Source organism: Rattus norvegicus, chromosome 9 (assembly GCF_021556685.1).
Source record: "Rattus norvegicus strain SHRSP/BbbUtx chromosome 9, alternate assembly SHRSP_T2T, whole genome shotgun sequence".
In the NCBI taxonomy this organism is placed as follows: Eukaryota; Metazoa; Chordata; class Mammalia; order Rodentia; family Muridae; genus Rattus; species Rattus norvegicus.
In genome coordinates, this window is record NC_141542.1 from 99,110,564 (window position 1) to 99,124,628 (window position 14,065).

Consider the following 14,065-nt stretch of genomic DNA (forward strand, 5'->3'; position numbering starts at 1 on the left):
TCTGTTTTCTTTGGTGGAATGTGTTCAAGGCCTGAATCAGAAAAGATAAGTATCAGTTTTCCAGGGAAGCAAAGCAAGATGAAGCCTGAGAGAGGAGTTCTTGAGACCCTAAAGACTGACTGTGTATGTGTGTAAGGGGTACAACTGGAGGCTGAGGTTGTATGAGAACCCATCTAGAGGAGACCAGATGGCTGAAAGGAGTTCAGGTCATGAAGTTCTCATTCTTTAAAGAAGCAATACATTGCAGCTGGAAAGATGGCTCGCTGGCTAAGAGCGCCTGCTGTTCTTCCAGAGGACTAGGGTCCCAGTGCCTACATCATGCAGCTCATAATGTCCCATAACTCTAACTCCAAGTTATCTAACACTTCCCGTTTCTGATAACACCTGTGCTCATGCGCACGGGCGCACACACGCACACACACACACACACACACACACACACACACACACACACACCCTTAAAAATTAAACCTAAAGAACCAGTATATTGCTTCTTCACTCATGGGTGCTTGTCAAGTTTCCTCTACAAGTTAAAATTAACCCTCTATATGGCTTGCCTTTGTTTTGACCCCTCGCCAAGCTTAAAACCTATTCCGATTGCCCTATGTACCAGTCACTGTGCCCACAAAGACATGGTGGAGAGAGCCCATGAAAATACAGACTCTCTATGACCAGCCCATGAGTCCACCTCTAACACCAGGGGTAAATATGCGTGACAGTTACTAGGAGGCATATTAAACTCTTTTCACCTCCTTGTGGTTTGATATCTAGAATCTACTTTTTGAGATAGTGTCCACCTCCGTCCAGTCTGTGGATGTCAGTCATGTAACTTTCTAGTGCTTTGGGAGTTGTCCTGACCGACCTCAGGTGCTTTCATGGTCCTTTCCAATGGAAAGATGATCTCCTTGATGGATGTCCTGACCTGCCCTCTTAACAACTCTCTTTTGCATAACATACCTCCCTTTCCACCCAAGGGCTGAACCTGGCGTCCGACTTTCCATAGTCACCTTTCTCTGAAGAGAACAGATGGTTACCAGAGGCTAGACAGGCTGATCAGGTGGCTCCCTTTCCTTTCCCTCTTCTTCTAATCGCATTCCTGTTCATCCCGGCAATTGAATTATTGTGTTTTTCCTTCAGTGGGGGCTGTCTCTACGGCAATCTTTGTTATTCTTGGCACCTTTATCATCATGATTTCTTATTATTTTTATTTTCGATAGCATTCTGTCCCAATCCCTAGTAATGGTGTGAAAGTAGATCTAAAGTATTGATCTTTTTGGAAGCCCTGATCCCTCTCTTCTCTCGTGGCTGTTCTTGAGTGTCTCAAGGCTCCAACAGCAATTAATGTGAGCACCTCCCACTCAGTAGGCTCAACCTCTTCCCTGCTGCCCTTTTTGGTCCCATCTCTAAACTGTAGTTCTCCCACCACCCTCACCAGGAGTAATTTAGAACTCTGCTAGCTCAGCAGAATGACAGTGGGATTCAACAATGACTCTACGGTCTTTGCAACAATTACAGGTTTATTCTTCCTGAAATGACCCAAAATACAGTGCTGTTCCATTTAAACACATTCAAAGCTAAAACAGTATACACTAACATTAGGGGGCAAGTTTGCTTGTGCCCCATGATGGGGGTGGGGATGTATGTGTTTTAAATGGTCCTATGAAGAGCTCTCAGGAGCATAAGAGCTAAAGGTAGGCAGATTGTTGAACTGACAGATAAAAGTGATGTCTGTCAATTTTACCTTAGTCTTATCCAATATTGTCTTAGTCAGGGTTTCTATTCCTGCACAGACATCATGACCAAGAAGCAAGTAGGGGAGAAAAAGGTTTATTCAGCTCACACTTCCACATTGCTGTTCATCACCAAAGGAAGTCAGGACTGGAACTCAAGCAGGTCAGGAAGCAGGAGCTGATGCAGAGGCCATGGAGGGATGTTACTTACTGGCTTGCTCCCCTTTCCTTGCTCAGCTTGCTCTCTTATAGAACCCAAGAACACCAGCCCAGGGATGGCACCTCCCCACTTGATCACTAGTTGAGAAAATGTCTTACAGCTGGGTCTCATGGAGGCATTTCCTCAAGGGAGGCTCCTTTCTCTGTACTAACTCCAGTCTGTATCAAGTTGACACATAAAACCAGCCAGTACAAATATGGAGTTATATCTTTTGATTAAAAAATAATGTCGTGAGAATTTCATTTTTAAAACTTTGTGGTTCTGCTCTTTTCCCTGTACTCAAAATACAGGGAGCACCAGGCATCCCCGGTCTTCCCGGTGTCAGAGGTGATCCAGGATTCCCCGGGTTTCCAGGTGTAAAAGGTACTATTTTGACCCCATTGCTCTTATATATAAATACAGTAACTGCCACTCAAATCACATTGTAAAACTGTATCTGACGTTTGATGAGCTCCTGTGGCCACCAGAGACAACAGTAGGAGCGGAAGAAACAAGACCTCAGTGTGACAGGTTTCAGTATGAGGCTAGAGCACTGAGCCCTGTGCGTTCAGATGAAAACCGTAAGATAAGAATGAAAACTGTAGGACAATTAGAGACCATTGAAAGTATTACGTTTGGGATTTTAAAATGTATTGGGATGGGGCATGGCATACTACAGCAATATGCGACCGAATTATTTTTAAGTTTTGGCTATGTGCATTTAATTTCATAATTTGGAAAATTTCATAATTTGGAAAGCTACAAAAAAAAATCTTAAAGAACAGCTTCCAGCCCATTAGTTCTGGTAAAGTGATTTTTTAATTCACAGATTTATACATTTGTGTTTTATGGGGTTTATTTATTTGTAGCGAGAGGGACCGAACCCTCTCATAGATGCTGGACGAATGCTCTAACATTGAAATGCCTGCCATTGTTTTCTTGATGTTGAATGGAGTGTGATCTATCAGGTTTAGAGAGCACTCCTGTAATCCCAGCGCTTGGGAGGCAGAGGCAAGAAGATCAGTAGAAGTTCAAGGCCAGCCTGCTGGGTATTGTGAATTCCGGGCCTTTCAGAGCTGCGTAGTGAGAGTCTGTTGTGGGACAGGGGAGTTGTAATGTAATGCAAACAGATTTTTATTAGAGTCATTGTTTAACTGGTCACTCCCCTCTTCTGAGTTTTGTAAGGGTAGGAATCTCTTCTCACAGCCTATAGAGATACTAACTAACAAATGTATCCAGTGTGAACAAAACCAAGTTTTCCAGGAAGGAAAACTGTTTCTACATTTAAAGGTGATTTTAAAACATCCTTTTCAATTTCTTCAAGCATGAGCTTTTTAAGGAGCTTTTAGCTGAAAATAAAGTGGTTCTGAGGTCTCTCACTGGACGTGGGGCAGGCGAATACAGGCAGGCTGTCCTGGGCCAAGTTAATGACACCATCTTCCCAAGTCTCAGACTAAAAACATCAACAGTGTGAAAAGCAAATGAAGGCTGTACTGAAGAAAAGCATTCTTTAATGCGTCTAAATGTTTAGAAGTAAACAGGGGATTCTCACAATCAAGCCCTGCAAATATCCCCAATGGGACCCAATCACTTAGATTTCAGAAGAAAACCCTTGTCTTGGATGATGACCTCATGTCTGTAGTTGGCAAATATTCCATCGCCAGATATTTAGATTGCTTCTCACATTCATAGATAAACAGTCATACCTTTTTTTCTGGTCCTCAGAGTAGTTGTCAGTTAACTTTTGGTGTGGTAAATATTTTGTTCTGTTTCTTTTATTTCTTCTCTGTTTTGATTTTTTGAGACAGCCTGGAACTTGCAATCCCCTTGCTTCTGTCTCCCAAGTGCTGGCATTACAGCCCTGCGTCACTAAGCCAACCTTATTCTTTTTTAATCTATTGATACCCTATTTAATATTCAAGTACTTTAAGTAATTATATCTAATGTCTATGCAATTTTTTGTTTTTGTTATTGAGACAGGGACTCTCTGTGTAGTCCTGAATGTCTCTATGTAGATCAGTCTAGATTACAAATCACAAAGATTCACCTACCTCAGCCTCCTGAGTGCTGGAATTAAAGGCATGAGCCACCATGCCCAGCCATGTCTATGAAATCTTAATACTCTGAAAGAGTATTGCTTTAAATCAATGGCTATTTCTTGGTAGCCTTTTTATCATCTGTAAAAGTGAAATGTTTGCCACTTTGTTACATAAATAAATTTATATGAAAACTCCTGATTTAAACTCTGGGTTGTCTGTACATTTGGGACAACAAAAGAAGAAGAACGTAGTTAACTGAGACAACTAAATGTAACAGCTCATCAAAGGGTATTAACACTGGGTTCAGTGGGGCCTCATAATTCTCAAAAATTCAAAAAGTAATTTCTCAGAAACACTTCCCTGTGAGTGCTAAAATATAATCGTATTTTTTTTTTTTTTTTTTTTTTTGGTTTCCTCCTTACTCTTCCTCTTACTTTTCTTCTTAGGAGAGAAGGGTAATCCCGGATTTCTTGGGTCAATTGGACATCCAGGACCAGTTGGGCCAAAAGGACCACCAGGTAAATAGATCTATTTCTCGATTGTTGTTCTCTATAAAGGAAGAGTAGTTTTATGAAGTCATCTTCTCATTGTGTTTAAATCAATAGGTCCACAAGGAAAACCTGGCACACTTAAGGTCATCTCCCTTCCAGGAAGCCCAGGGCCTCCTGGTGCACCTGGACAGCCAGGAGTGAAAGGAGATCCTGGACCCCTGGGACCACCAGGAATTCCAGGTATGGTGACATAGTTAACCTAGATCTTTAATAAAGGGTGAATGAAGAAAATCGGTAAAGTGTTTGGAAGCAGATGATAGAACTCCACAGAAAACCCAAAACATTGCCATGTTTTGCACAGCCAATCTGGGGTTGGGCTCACACACCCTGACCAGCAGGGATAAAAAAAAGAGCTTAGATCCTTGTAAAACATCTGGACATAGTACAGAGTAGGAGAAACACATGCTGTGTTTCATTCTTATTAGGAGAAAAGTATCTCAGCCATCTCCTTTGGCAGAATCAGCTTTGGTGTTCAATTTTTAAGTGAATGTCTGGCTATAACTGACTTCTATAGATGTGGACTCTTCTAACAATTTGCACACCAAAGTGTTAGGGGAAAATGACTTTAAAGTCTTTCCGGGGAAGAGAGAGATGGCTCAGTGGTTAAGAGCACTGACTGCTCTTCCAGAGGTCCTGAGTTCAATTCCCAGCAACCACATGGTGGCTCACAACCATCTGTAATGAGATTCAATGTCCTCTTCTAGTGTGTCTGAAGACAGTGACAATGTACTCATATAAATAAAGTAAATAAATAATTATTTTAAAAAAAAAAAGTCTCTCCAGACTTCTGATACTTGGAAAGTGAACCTCACCCTTCACATAGTCTTAGCAAACTGAAATAGATTTATGAATAGGACTTTTGTTCTTTAAGTTCACCTGAATCACATGAGTGATGAGAGGTATTACTTCCTGGTTTGATCACTTCGTGGGCATAGTGAATTCTGGAATAAAATATAGCAGCACACACTTTCAGGTAGTCACAGTCTCTTAAGGCCTTTGGGGGAAGTTAGTGGACAAACATGCCCGTTAGCTTAGGACTAACGGCCTTCCTGGGATGTCTCTCTTAGCTGGTAAAACTGCAGACATCCCGTGCTTACTCGGGTGGGTGACAGCCTGACCTTTTATTCTAACTTGATAGCGTGTAATACAAAAGTGCCTTTTGCCTAGGGCCCTGTGGGCCAAGAGGTCAACCAGGCAAGGACGGAAAACCAGGAGCTCCAGGACCACCGGGAGTAAAGGGCAGCAAGGGCTCGAAAGGAGAACAAGGTAAGCACCCAGCTTGCCTCCCTTGTTGAAAAATTCCCACGGCTTGCTGGGGTACACTTCTCACAAACCCCTGCTGTACCGCGATACCTTTCTGTGGTAATCAGCTGAGTTGCCGCGTGAAAGAAAACACCACGCAAGTTTAGAATCAACAGGTAACACAGTCGTTGGGCACAGCAACTGGCATCCTAGTTTGTAAGCTATTCAAAGTTATAAATCCTCCGGTAGCGGATCCGGAAGGATCCGACACCTAAAGTGGGGACTTCCCCTACAAATATTGTGTCCTCCATGATCTCTCCTGTCCAAAAGTTGTATCTTTGTTCCTGCTTCCCCTCTTACCTGGAAGTCCCGCCTACCTGCCCAGTGATTGGCTCCTTGAAATCTTTGTTCAATAGGGCATTCCCGTTCTGCTATGGTATTGTTTTCAGTGTCCAGAAGGGACTCGTTTAGACGTGTGATCATGTGACTGCAAAAAAGAATGATTACTCTGGGTTTTCCAGTTAGTTCTGTTGTTCAGATTAGAACAAAGGCAGGGTACCAGATGTTCGTTTGGAAGAAGGAGGAGTCACAAATGACGGAATACACTGTTCATGCTGCCCTGGGCAGATTTTAATCAAGGCAAAAATCTTTGGCTAAGGAGCACCAGTTATTATCCTATTTTCAGAAAGGCAAGTTGTGTTTTAATTACCTACAGAAGTTATGTTGGCTAACGATTTCTTATAGGAACAGTAGGACCTGGACTAGCAAGTGGTTCTTCAATGACAGAGTGCTAAGTGGGAGGGCCAGGGGATCAGAAGAGAGGAAGATAGAAAATTTGGGATCCGGAGAGCTTGTATAAACTATGTCTTATCTAGGCAGGCTTATTAAGAAGTATGGCATCTAATGTAATACTTGTAGGGGAGAGATGGGACAGTGTCAGTGGGAAGGGATCATACAAAAGGAGGAACGGGGGAAGCTAACCAATCAATATTGTACAAAGAAAACATGAGGTATCTCAAGGGTATCAAGGACTGAGCATAGGGTAGCCCTAGGACTGATAGCCAAAGTCCCTTAGAGTGGGAAGAATTGGGGTCTCAAGATCCTAAGCCACCGCTCCTCTATGGCCCTGGTCCCCAAGCCATCATGCTTCTGCCAAGCATTTAACTGGTTTTAGAGAAAAAACTGTGTTCCTTCCCCATATGGATGGCTGGGGTGCACCAAAGGTGGGGTGAATCAGGGTGGAGACTTGGCCCTAGGCAATCACAGACTCTGCCAAGCACGTTTCTGGTTTAGAGAAGGAGCCACGTTCTTTCTCTTTACATCAGCTTCGGGGAATGCTTTGGCTTGGTCTAGCTCTCAGCCATGGTACCTCATGAGTGTGGGTTTTGCTGCTGTTGTTGTTGTTGTTATTCTTGTTTTTGTTTTCCTTTTTAAATACTACCCTGGGGTGAACAGAACAACTCTGCTTCCTTATTTAAGACAGATGAACTACTACTTTTGCATACAAGTCAACAACTCAGGTGTACATTCTATAAAAAAAGCCTTTTAAATATAATGTGCTATTTGGAATATAAGCTGTGCATGTCAGTTTGGTAATCTGGATCTAAATCTGCCTTCTGCAAAAGTCTCGAAACTCCCCTCTGGGAAACACTGGAATGGTAACTGCCTGAGGTTACTGACTTTGTTAAAAAAGCATAACTTCCAGGTAATCATTTCCCAGCTGGGTTAGACATGTCAATTCAGATATGGTACTGTATGTAATATTAATTGTAATATTAGCCGTGGGATTACTTTTGATTTAGTGTTATTGGGACTCTACATTAGAGGATGACTACCCACTTGATTTCGTTCCTAATGTGCTTTTGTTAGTGGCTCTATTAATGTATACACTTTAATGACTAAGGCTGGATAGTATAATGAGGTGGTAGCAAGCACAGGATACTACAATACAAATTGTGTTGGGAACTGATTAACACGTAGTCAAATGCTAGGGAGGCCTCATAAGAATGATAGAGGGGTTCAAGCTTAGATCCATAGCAATGCCCCATGGTTTCGCAGAGTACACATGAGCGTGAAACCTTGCCTCCAATTTCTATCCCGATCAGCTAATCATTTTATAGTTACCATGGAGAGACCAGAAAGCATCTGTTGCTTAAGGTCTGTATTAGTTATCTTTGCATTGTCCTCACAAGGATAAACATCCCCAAATGGAGCACCGTAAGGAAAGAGAGCTTTGTTACCACCAGGAAAGGCCCAGCAGTGACAGCAGCTGTCTGTGACAAGAGAAGCAGCTGTCACCTCTTGGTGGGTCAGTGAGCAGAGAAAGCTAGAATTCCTGGCAGGTAAAATCTTCAAAGGCCAATGACCACCCCCCCCCCTCCAGTGACTACTTCTACCAGCCAGGGCCCATCTCCCAAGGACCCACAGCCTCTAAAATTCCTCCACAAGCCAAGGAAAGACTGAGCGTTCAAGGCATAAGCCTCTGAGGAACATTCTGGTTCAAGCCATCACAGGGCATATTACAGCCTCTGTGGATTAAAAGTAGAGGCTGGGAAGAGTAAAGAATGTGTCTGCCTCCTGTGTGTTAAAGCCAAGGCAAATGTGGACTTCTGAGACTCTGAAGAAGAGAGGAACGAACGAACGGGAAGAAGGAGAAAAGAGATAAGTTATTGAGTCTTAAAGTGACAAAAGAGGATCGGCCTTCTCCAACTGCACAGAAAAGGCAAAGCGTAAATGTCACTTTGTTTGCAACTCCTGCAGATCAAGGAAACAACACCCCCACCCCCACCCCCAACCCCTCCCACCTCCAACCCACCCCCTACCCCCCTTTAAACTAGAAGTCTTTGCCTTGCTAATGGATCCAAAACTGCTGGGGTCCAGCCCCCACACAGGATCGGGGTTCTCAACTGGAAGCAGGGTTATCTGGAAGGCGCATGATAAATATACACAGACTACTCTCTGGGTACAAACTGACAGGCAATTTCAAGGCTTAAAGTGTCTCTCTCTTTCTCTCTCTCTCCCTCCCTCCCTCCCTCCCTCAGCTTGAGGCTGCACACACTCTGCATTCTTTTGTGCACTCTGCTTTTTTTATTGCAGTTTTCTTTTCTCGAACTCTCACACTCATGCACACCTCTGTTCATTACCCTTTCATTCTCACACGCACTCTTCATACATACCTCACACACACCACGTGCACTCTCCTTTCACTCACACACACAGTCTTCATACACACCTCACATTCTCTCTTCACTCACTCTTTACATCCTCTTCTCATGCTCTCTCACTCGCTCTCACATTTTCTCCCTCATGTGCTCTCTCATTCACTCTTCACATGTTCTCCTCACTCACTCTTCACATGCTCTTCTCATGCTCTCCAGCCTTTCTCTTGCCCCAGTCTTTTATTGATAATTCAAAAGTAGGTAGAAAAAAGACATTGTATAATCATTGCCAAGTCAAATTCAAAAGAATAACCACATCCCACAAAGAACTAAGAATTACAATTGTTCCCCAAAGTTTCAAGCTTCCCCTATTCCCAGGCCTGTGACCAAAATAATAATAATTGTAAACTTATCATTATTTAAACTTTAACTTTTAACTTATTATACTTCAGAGCTCAGAGCTCCGAGGTCAGCTACTTGTATTTTCCTGGGAAGCTCTAATGCTAAACTGGCATGGGCAAAGCTGCCAGACAGTGGCCAGAAAGAATCAAGTTAACCCTTAACTCAGTGGTTCCGCTAGCTTTCTGTTCCTTGCACACAATGACTCTCATAAGAGTCCCAGTATTTTGACTTAGTTTACTAGTATATAATTTTATACTTTCTTATACTTTTATACTTTCTTATCCAGGAATCACTCTCAAATGTTATGTAAAACTTATTTCCTAACTTCAATAACTTTTTCCTTTCTAGGGTCCCAATGTTGACTCTAATTCATTTTCTAATAATTTCTTTAAAGTTTCTTTGCAAGTCGAGCATTAATCTGGAACTACCGTTGTGCAATCATTACGTTGTTTCCAAGATGAGAACACACAGCATGCACCTGGGCCATTAGGACTGTGCTGTGCTGCGCCCCTGTGCCTCAGTTTCCAATTGTTTAAGAATCATAACATCAAGGAACATCTAGTTACACAGAATTCACCAGAGCAGAAGGAGAAAGAATTAGGAAAGTCGGATATATGCACACCAAGGCCAACTGAAATGCAGTCTTGCACAAATGAAATCTATGCAGCCATTGTCCAGGGCTAAGGTTAGGAGAAATGGGAACTAGTCTTTACAAAGAGCTGCTGCGGGCTACTGAGATGTCTCTATCCCAGCCTACTGCAGACATCCTCTTATTTCAGATGGTGGGTCCCCTGGAGGGATGTTTCTCCTGCTTCTCAGGGTCCCAGATACCGCCCTACTTTATAAGGAGCTGCCGAAGGCTTCTGAGATTTCTCCATCCTGGCCTACTGCTGGCAGTCCCTGTCATCATATGTTGTCCCCAGCACAAAACTTCCTTCAAAGTTTGCACCTCTAGAAAAAGCTTCCAAAGTTTTACATAATTGCTTTCTGAATTTACCAAAGCTTAGTAATTTTTATTACCTACCAACATCTTTATAGGTTGTAGATATTTTATTTGATTCTAGCCACCCCCGCATACACACATTGTAAGCCAAGCCATTCATTGACTCATAAAAAACATACATGAGGCCCAACAAATCAAATGCAGGACACCATGCCAGGCATCCTAAGGGAATTCAAAGATGAGGAAAGACCTGATCTCAAAATAATAACAAAAATAATAATAACAACACACAACAATAATAACAATGATGATGATATAAACTGGTTAATATTTAATACTATTTTTCCATTGTATCATTTATGTTTGTGTCACTGTGATAAAACACCTGATATAAATAATGTATAGGAGGAAAATTGTATTTTGGCTCCTGGATTCAGAGGGTTCAGTCCATGGTTGTTTGGCTCTGTACTTGGATGCTGTGATGTGGAAGAACACTGCTCACTGCATGGAGGACAGAAAGCAGGGAAAGCCATATAGTCCAGGGCAAGATACAGAATCCAAGAACAAAACCCTACTTCCTACTTCTCACCAGCTTACAATAAAGTCATTATCTATGAATCCACTAAGGAATTAGTCCATTCATTAGGACAGAACCCTCATGATCTAGTCATCTCTGGAAAAGCCTTCACAGACACACCCAGGTATGTCTTACTAGCCTCCTAAGTGTTTCTTAATCCACTTGACAATTAAAACATCATAGTCATTTTATAGCCCGTTCTTTCTTAAGGTTCCTTTTCATATTCGAGGCTTACCAGATACAGAAACACATTTAAGTTAGTACTTTAGAAAACAAGTTTGAGAGTCTGGGCATGTTGCAACCTGTATGATTTGTTTTTCAAAGGCCCACCTGGTCTGGATGGATTGCCAGGTTTAAAGGGAAAACCTGGAGACAGAGGGACACCTGCCAACGGGACAAGAATGAGAGGCTTCATCTTCACTCGACACAGTCAAACCACAGCCAATCCTTCATGCCCTGAAGGAACACAGCCACTCTACAGTGGGTTTTCCCTTCTTTTCGTACAAGGAAATGAGCACGCCCATGGACAAGACCTTGGTAAGGTTCTAATTTCCAGGCAGTTTATGACGCAGAGTGTAGAATATGTGGATGGGAGCTTCCTCTGAAGGTCACCATAAACAATGTTAGCATCTTCTGGTGCATTTGAGAGAGCAATTGTGGTCCAAGGTTGAGCTTTCATCCCGATGTATAAACTACTAGAGGAAACGCAGCTGGATTCAGCCATCTATCTTTTGTTAATCCTCAAATTAATCTTAGCCTCTTCTGCTTGTATGCTTTTATAAATATCTGGAAGTCACTGAAGCAAAGACATTGTCCCAAATGAACAACATGAGGTCCCACGTTCTATCCAAGGTTAGAAAGAACCATAGAAAGCATTCTCAGTAGGGGAGGGGTGGTGTGCCCATTTGAGGATTTGACTTCCATCCAAAAGCTTTACATTACCACAGAATTCTTTTGTGGTTTTTTTTCTTCTTTTTTTGCCACAGGTTATGTGATAATTAACCTGTTTCTAAATGATAATAGTCGGAGTAACTATAATTTCCCGGGAGTGATGCTCAGCTTCGTGTTTTATTAGGTACTCTGGGCAGCTGCCTACAGCGATTCACCACAATGCCATTCTTATTCTGTAACGTCGATAACGTGTGTAACTTTGCATCACGAAATGACTATTCATACTGGCTGTCGACACCAGCCCCGATGCCCATGGACATGGCCCCAATTACTGGCAGAGCTCTCGAACCCTACGTTAGCAGGTAAAAAAAAAAAAAAAAAAAACTCAATTCCAGGTGTTTTACAAGAGGATCAGGTGAATCACTTAACCCGTGAGGAATGTAATTGTAGAAAGTGGTGTCATACTATTGGTCTCGTTTTACAGATGCACCGTCTGCGAAGGTCCTGCAATGGCTATAGCTGTTCACAGTCAAACTACTGCTATCCCCCCATGTCCCCAGGGCTGGGTTTCTCTCTGGAAAGGTTTTTCCTTCGTTATGGTAAGATGAAAAAAAAAACAAAACAAAAAACAAAAACAAAAACCTTAGCCCGTTTCAAGTAATAGATAATGCCTACAGTATCTTGGGCTGTGTTGAGAAAATACGGTCCCTGATCTGGTAATATATGTAAAGTGCGATAGATGCTTGGAGATCTAAAAATACACTTAAAGAGCAGCATTGAGGCTGGGCATCAATTCAGTAGTGTTTACGTAGCACGAACAACATCCTAGATTCTGTTCCCCAGCAGTGCATAGGAATGAGTGATCTCAGCATTCAGAAGGTAGGAGGAGCAAGTTCAAGATCACCCTTTGCTCAAGTTTGAGGCCAGTTTGGGCTACAAGAAACCTAGTCTCAATAAATCAAACTACTAAAAAAGAGACTGACAACTTTGATGCTATTGATGAAGCACTGAATAAAAGCCAGCAGGATGACTCAGAGGGTGAAGACACTGCCACCAAGCCTGACTGAGTTCAGTCCCTAAGACTGACATGGTGGAAAGAGAACCAGCTCCTCCAAGTTGTCCTCTGACCTCCATACTTTGCTGTGGCATGCATGTGCACGCGCGCGCACGTGCGCACACACACACACACACACACACACACACACACACACACACTAAGTAAATATAATTTAAAAATTGAAAGATTCCTCTGATTTCTCACCAATCCCTGACTGTAGCATTCAAGAGAGAAGTAGCTACTTTGTGACAGAGATGGGACGTCTCTTTGCTCATTTCTGTGATGGCTTCTTTGCCTACACTGTCTGTAATGTTTATTATGATAACCAGAGGAATGGTTTTAAGCATCTGTGGATTCATAAATAGAAACAGAACTATCTTAGAGTATCACATTTACGAAGTGACAAGTGCCTTGTACCCTGCCCTTCTGATGTTCCTGTGGGGAGGAGTCTCTTTTAAAAGGTTCTGGCGTTAATGCTAAGTTCAGGGTAGAGGCCGGCCATCCCCAGTGCTGACTGTTGCATGTGTCATTATTTACACTCTGCATATTTATGCCTTGTTAAGACATATTACCCCCTCTTTGCACACAGCTGTCCACTCAACCATTAATTAATTTAAAAGCTATTTATTTAGCACCAGTCATGAGCCCCAGCAAGTCTGGGTAGTAAGGCTAGCAGAACCTCATTCTTCTCATGGGGCTTAAATCCCAGTGGTAAAGAGAGACAATAGCCTTTGGATGACTGTGTCTCTTCCGAGAAGATGCCCTGAGTGTTACATCTAGACAGAAAGGAGGACATCTGTGTTCTCTTGGCTTCTCTTTCTTCCATTGCTTTATGGGAAACTTGTATTGGAACTCCAATGGGCAGCCCTTTTCATTGAGATCTTTTTGTTGTGATAGTTTACAAGTGCAGGCTCTGAGGGTGCTGGACAAGCACTTGCCTCGCCCGGCTCCTGCCTGGAGGAATTCCGAGCCAGTCCGTTTATAGAATGCCATGGACGAGGGACCTGCAACTACTACTCAAACTCCTACAGCTTCTGGCTGGCTTCACTAAATCCAGAAAGAATGTTCAGGTAACTATACAATGTCAGCCTTAATCTGATGACTCAACTACAGAACCACTCAAAGGATGCGCCTACCTGCATTTTATTTGTACCTCTCCTCTGTGTGAATGTCTTAACTCTCTCAGTCCTGACAATAAAATCCCATCTACCTTCATCCTCCCAGGTTAGAGGTATTTTGAAGTCAAGAAGTAGAGTCTATTTCTCACTGTGTCAGT

General features: G+C 42.6%; 1 protein-coding gene across 2 annotated transcripts in view; it reads left to right on the plus strand.

Annotated features, from left to right (window-relative positions):
- Col4a3 (collagen type IV alpha 3 chain) overlaps window positions 1-14,065 on the plus strand; it is a 129,107-nt gene that overhangs the window by 111,481 nt on the left and 3,561 nt on the right. For both annotated transcript variants that reach the window (NM_001413988.1, XM_087566766.1), the window contains 8 exons: window positions 2,241-2,313; window positions 4,415-4,486; window positions 4,574-4,699; window positions 5,687-5,785; window positions 11,166-11,378; window positions 11,917-12,094; window positions 12,217-12,331; window positions 13,687-13,859. In NM_001413988.1, coding sequence (NP_001400917.1) covers window positions 2,241-2,313; window positions 4,415-4,486; window positions 4,574-4,699; window positions 5,687-5,785; window positions 11,166-11,378; window positions 11,917-12,094; window positions 12,217-12,331; window positions 13,687-13,859 — 1,049 coding nt within the window. The remainder of the gene's footprint in view (window positions 1-2,240; window positions 2,314-4,414; window positions 4,487-4,573; window positions 4,700-5,686; window positions 5,786-11,165; window positions 11,379-11,916; window positions 12,095-12,216; window positions 12,332-13,686; window positions 13,860-14,065) is intronic.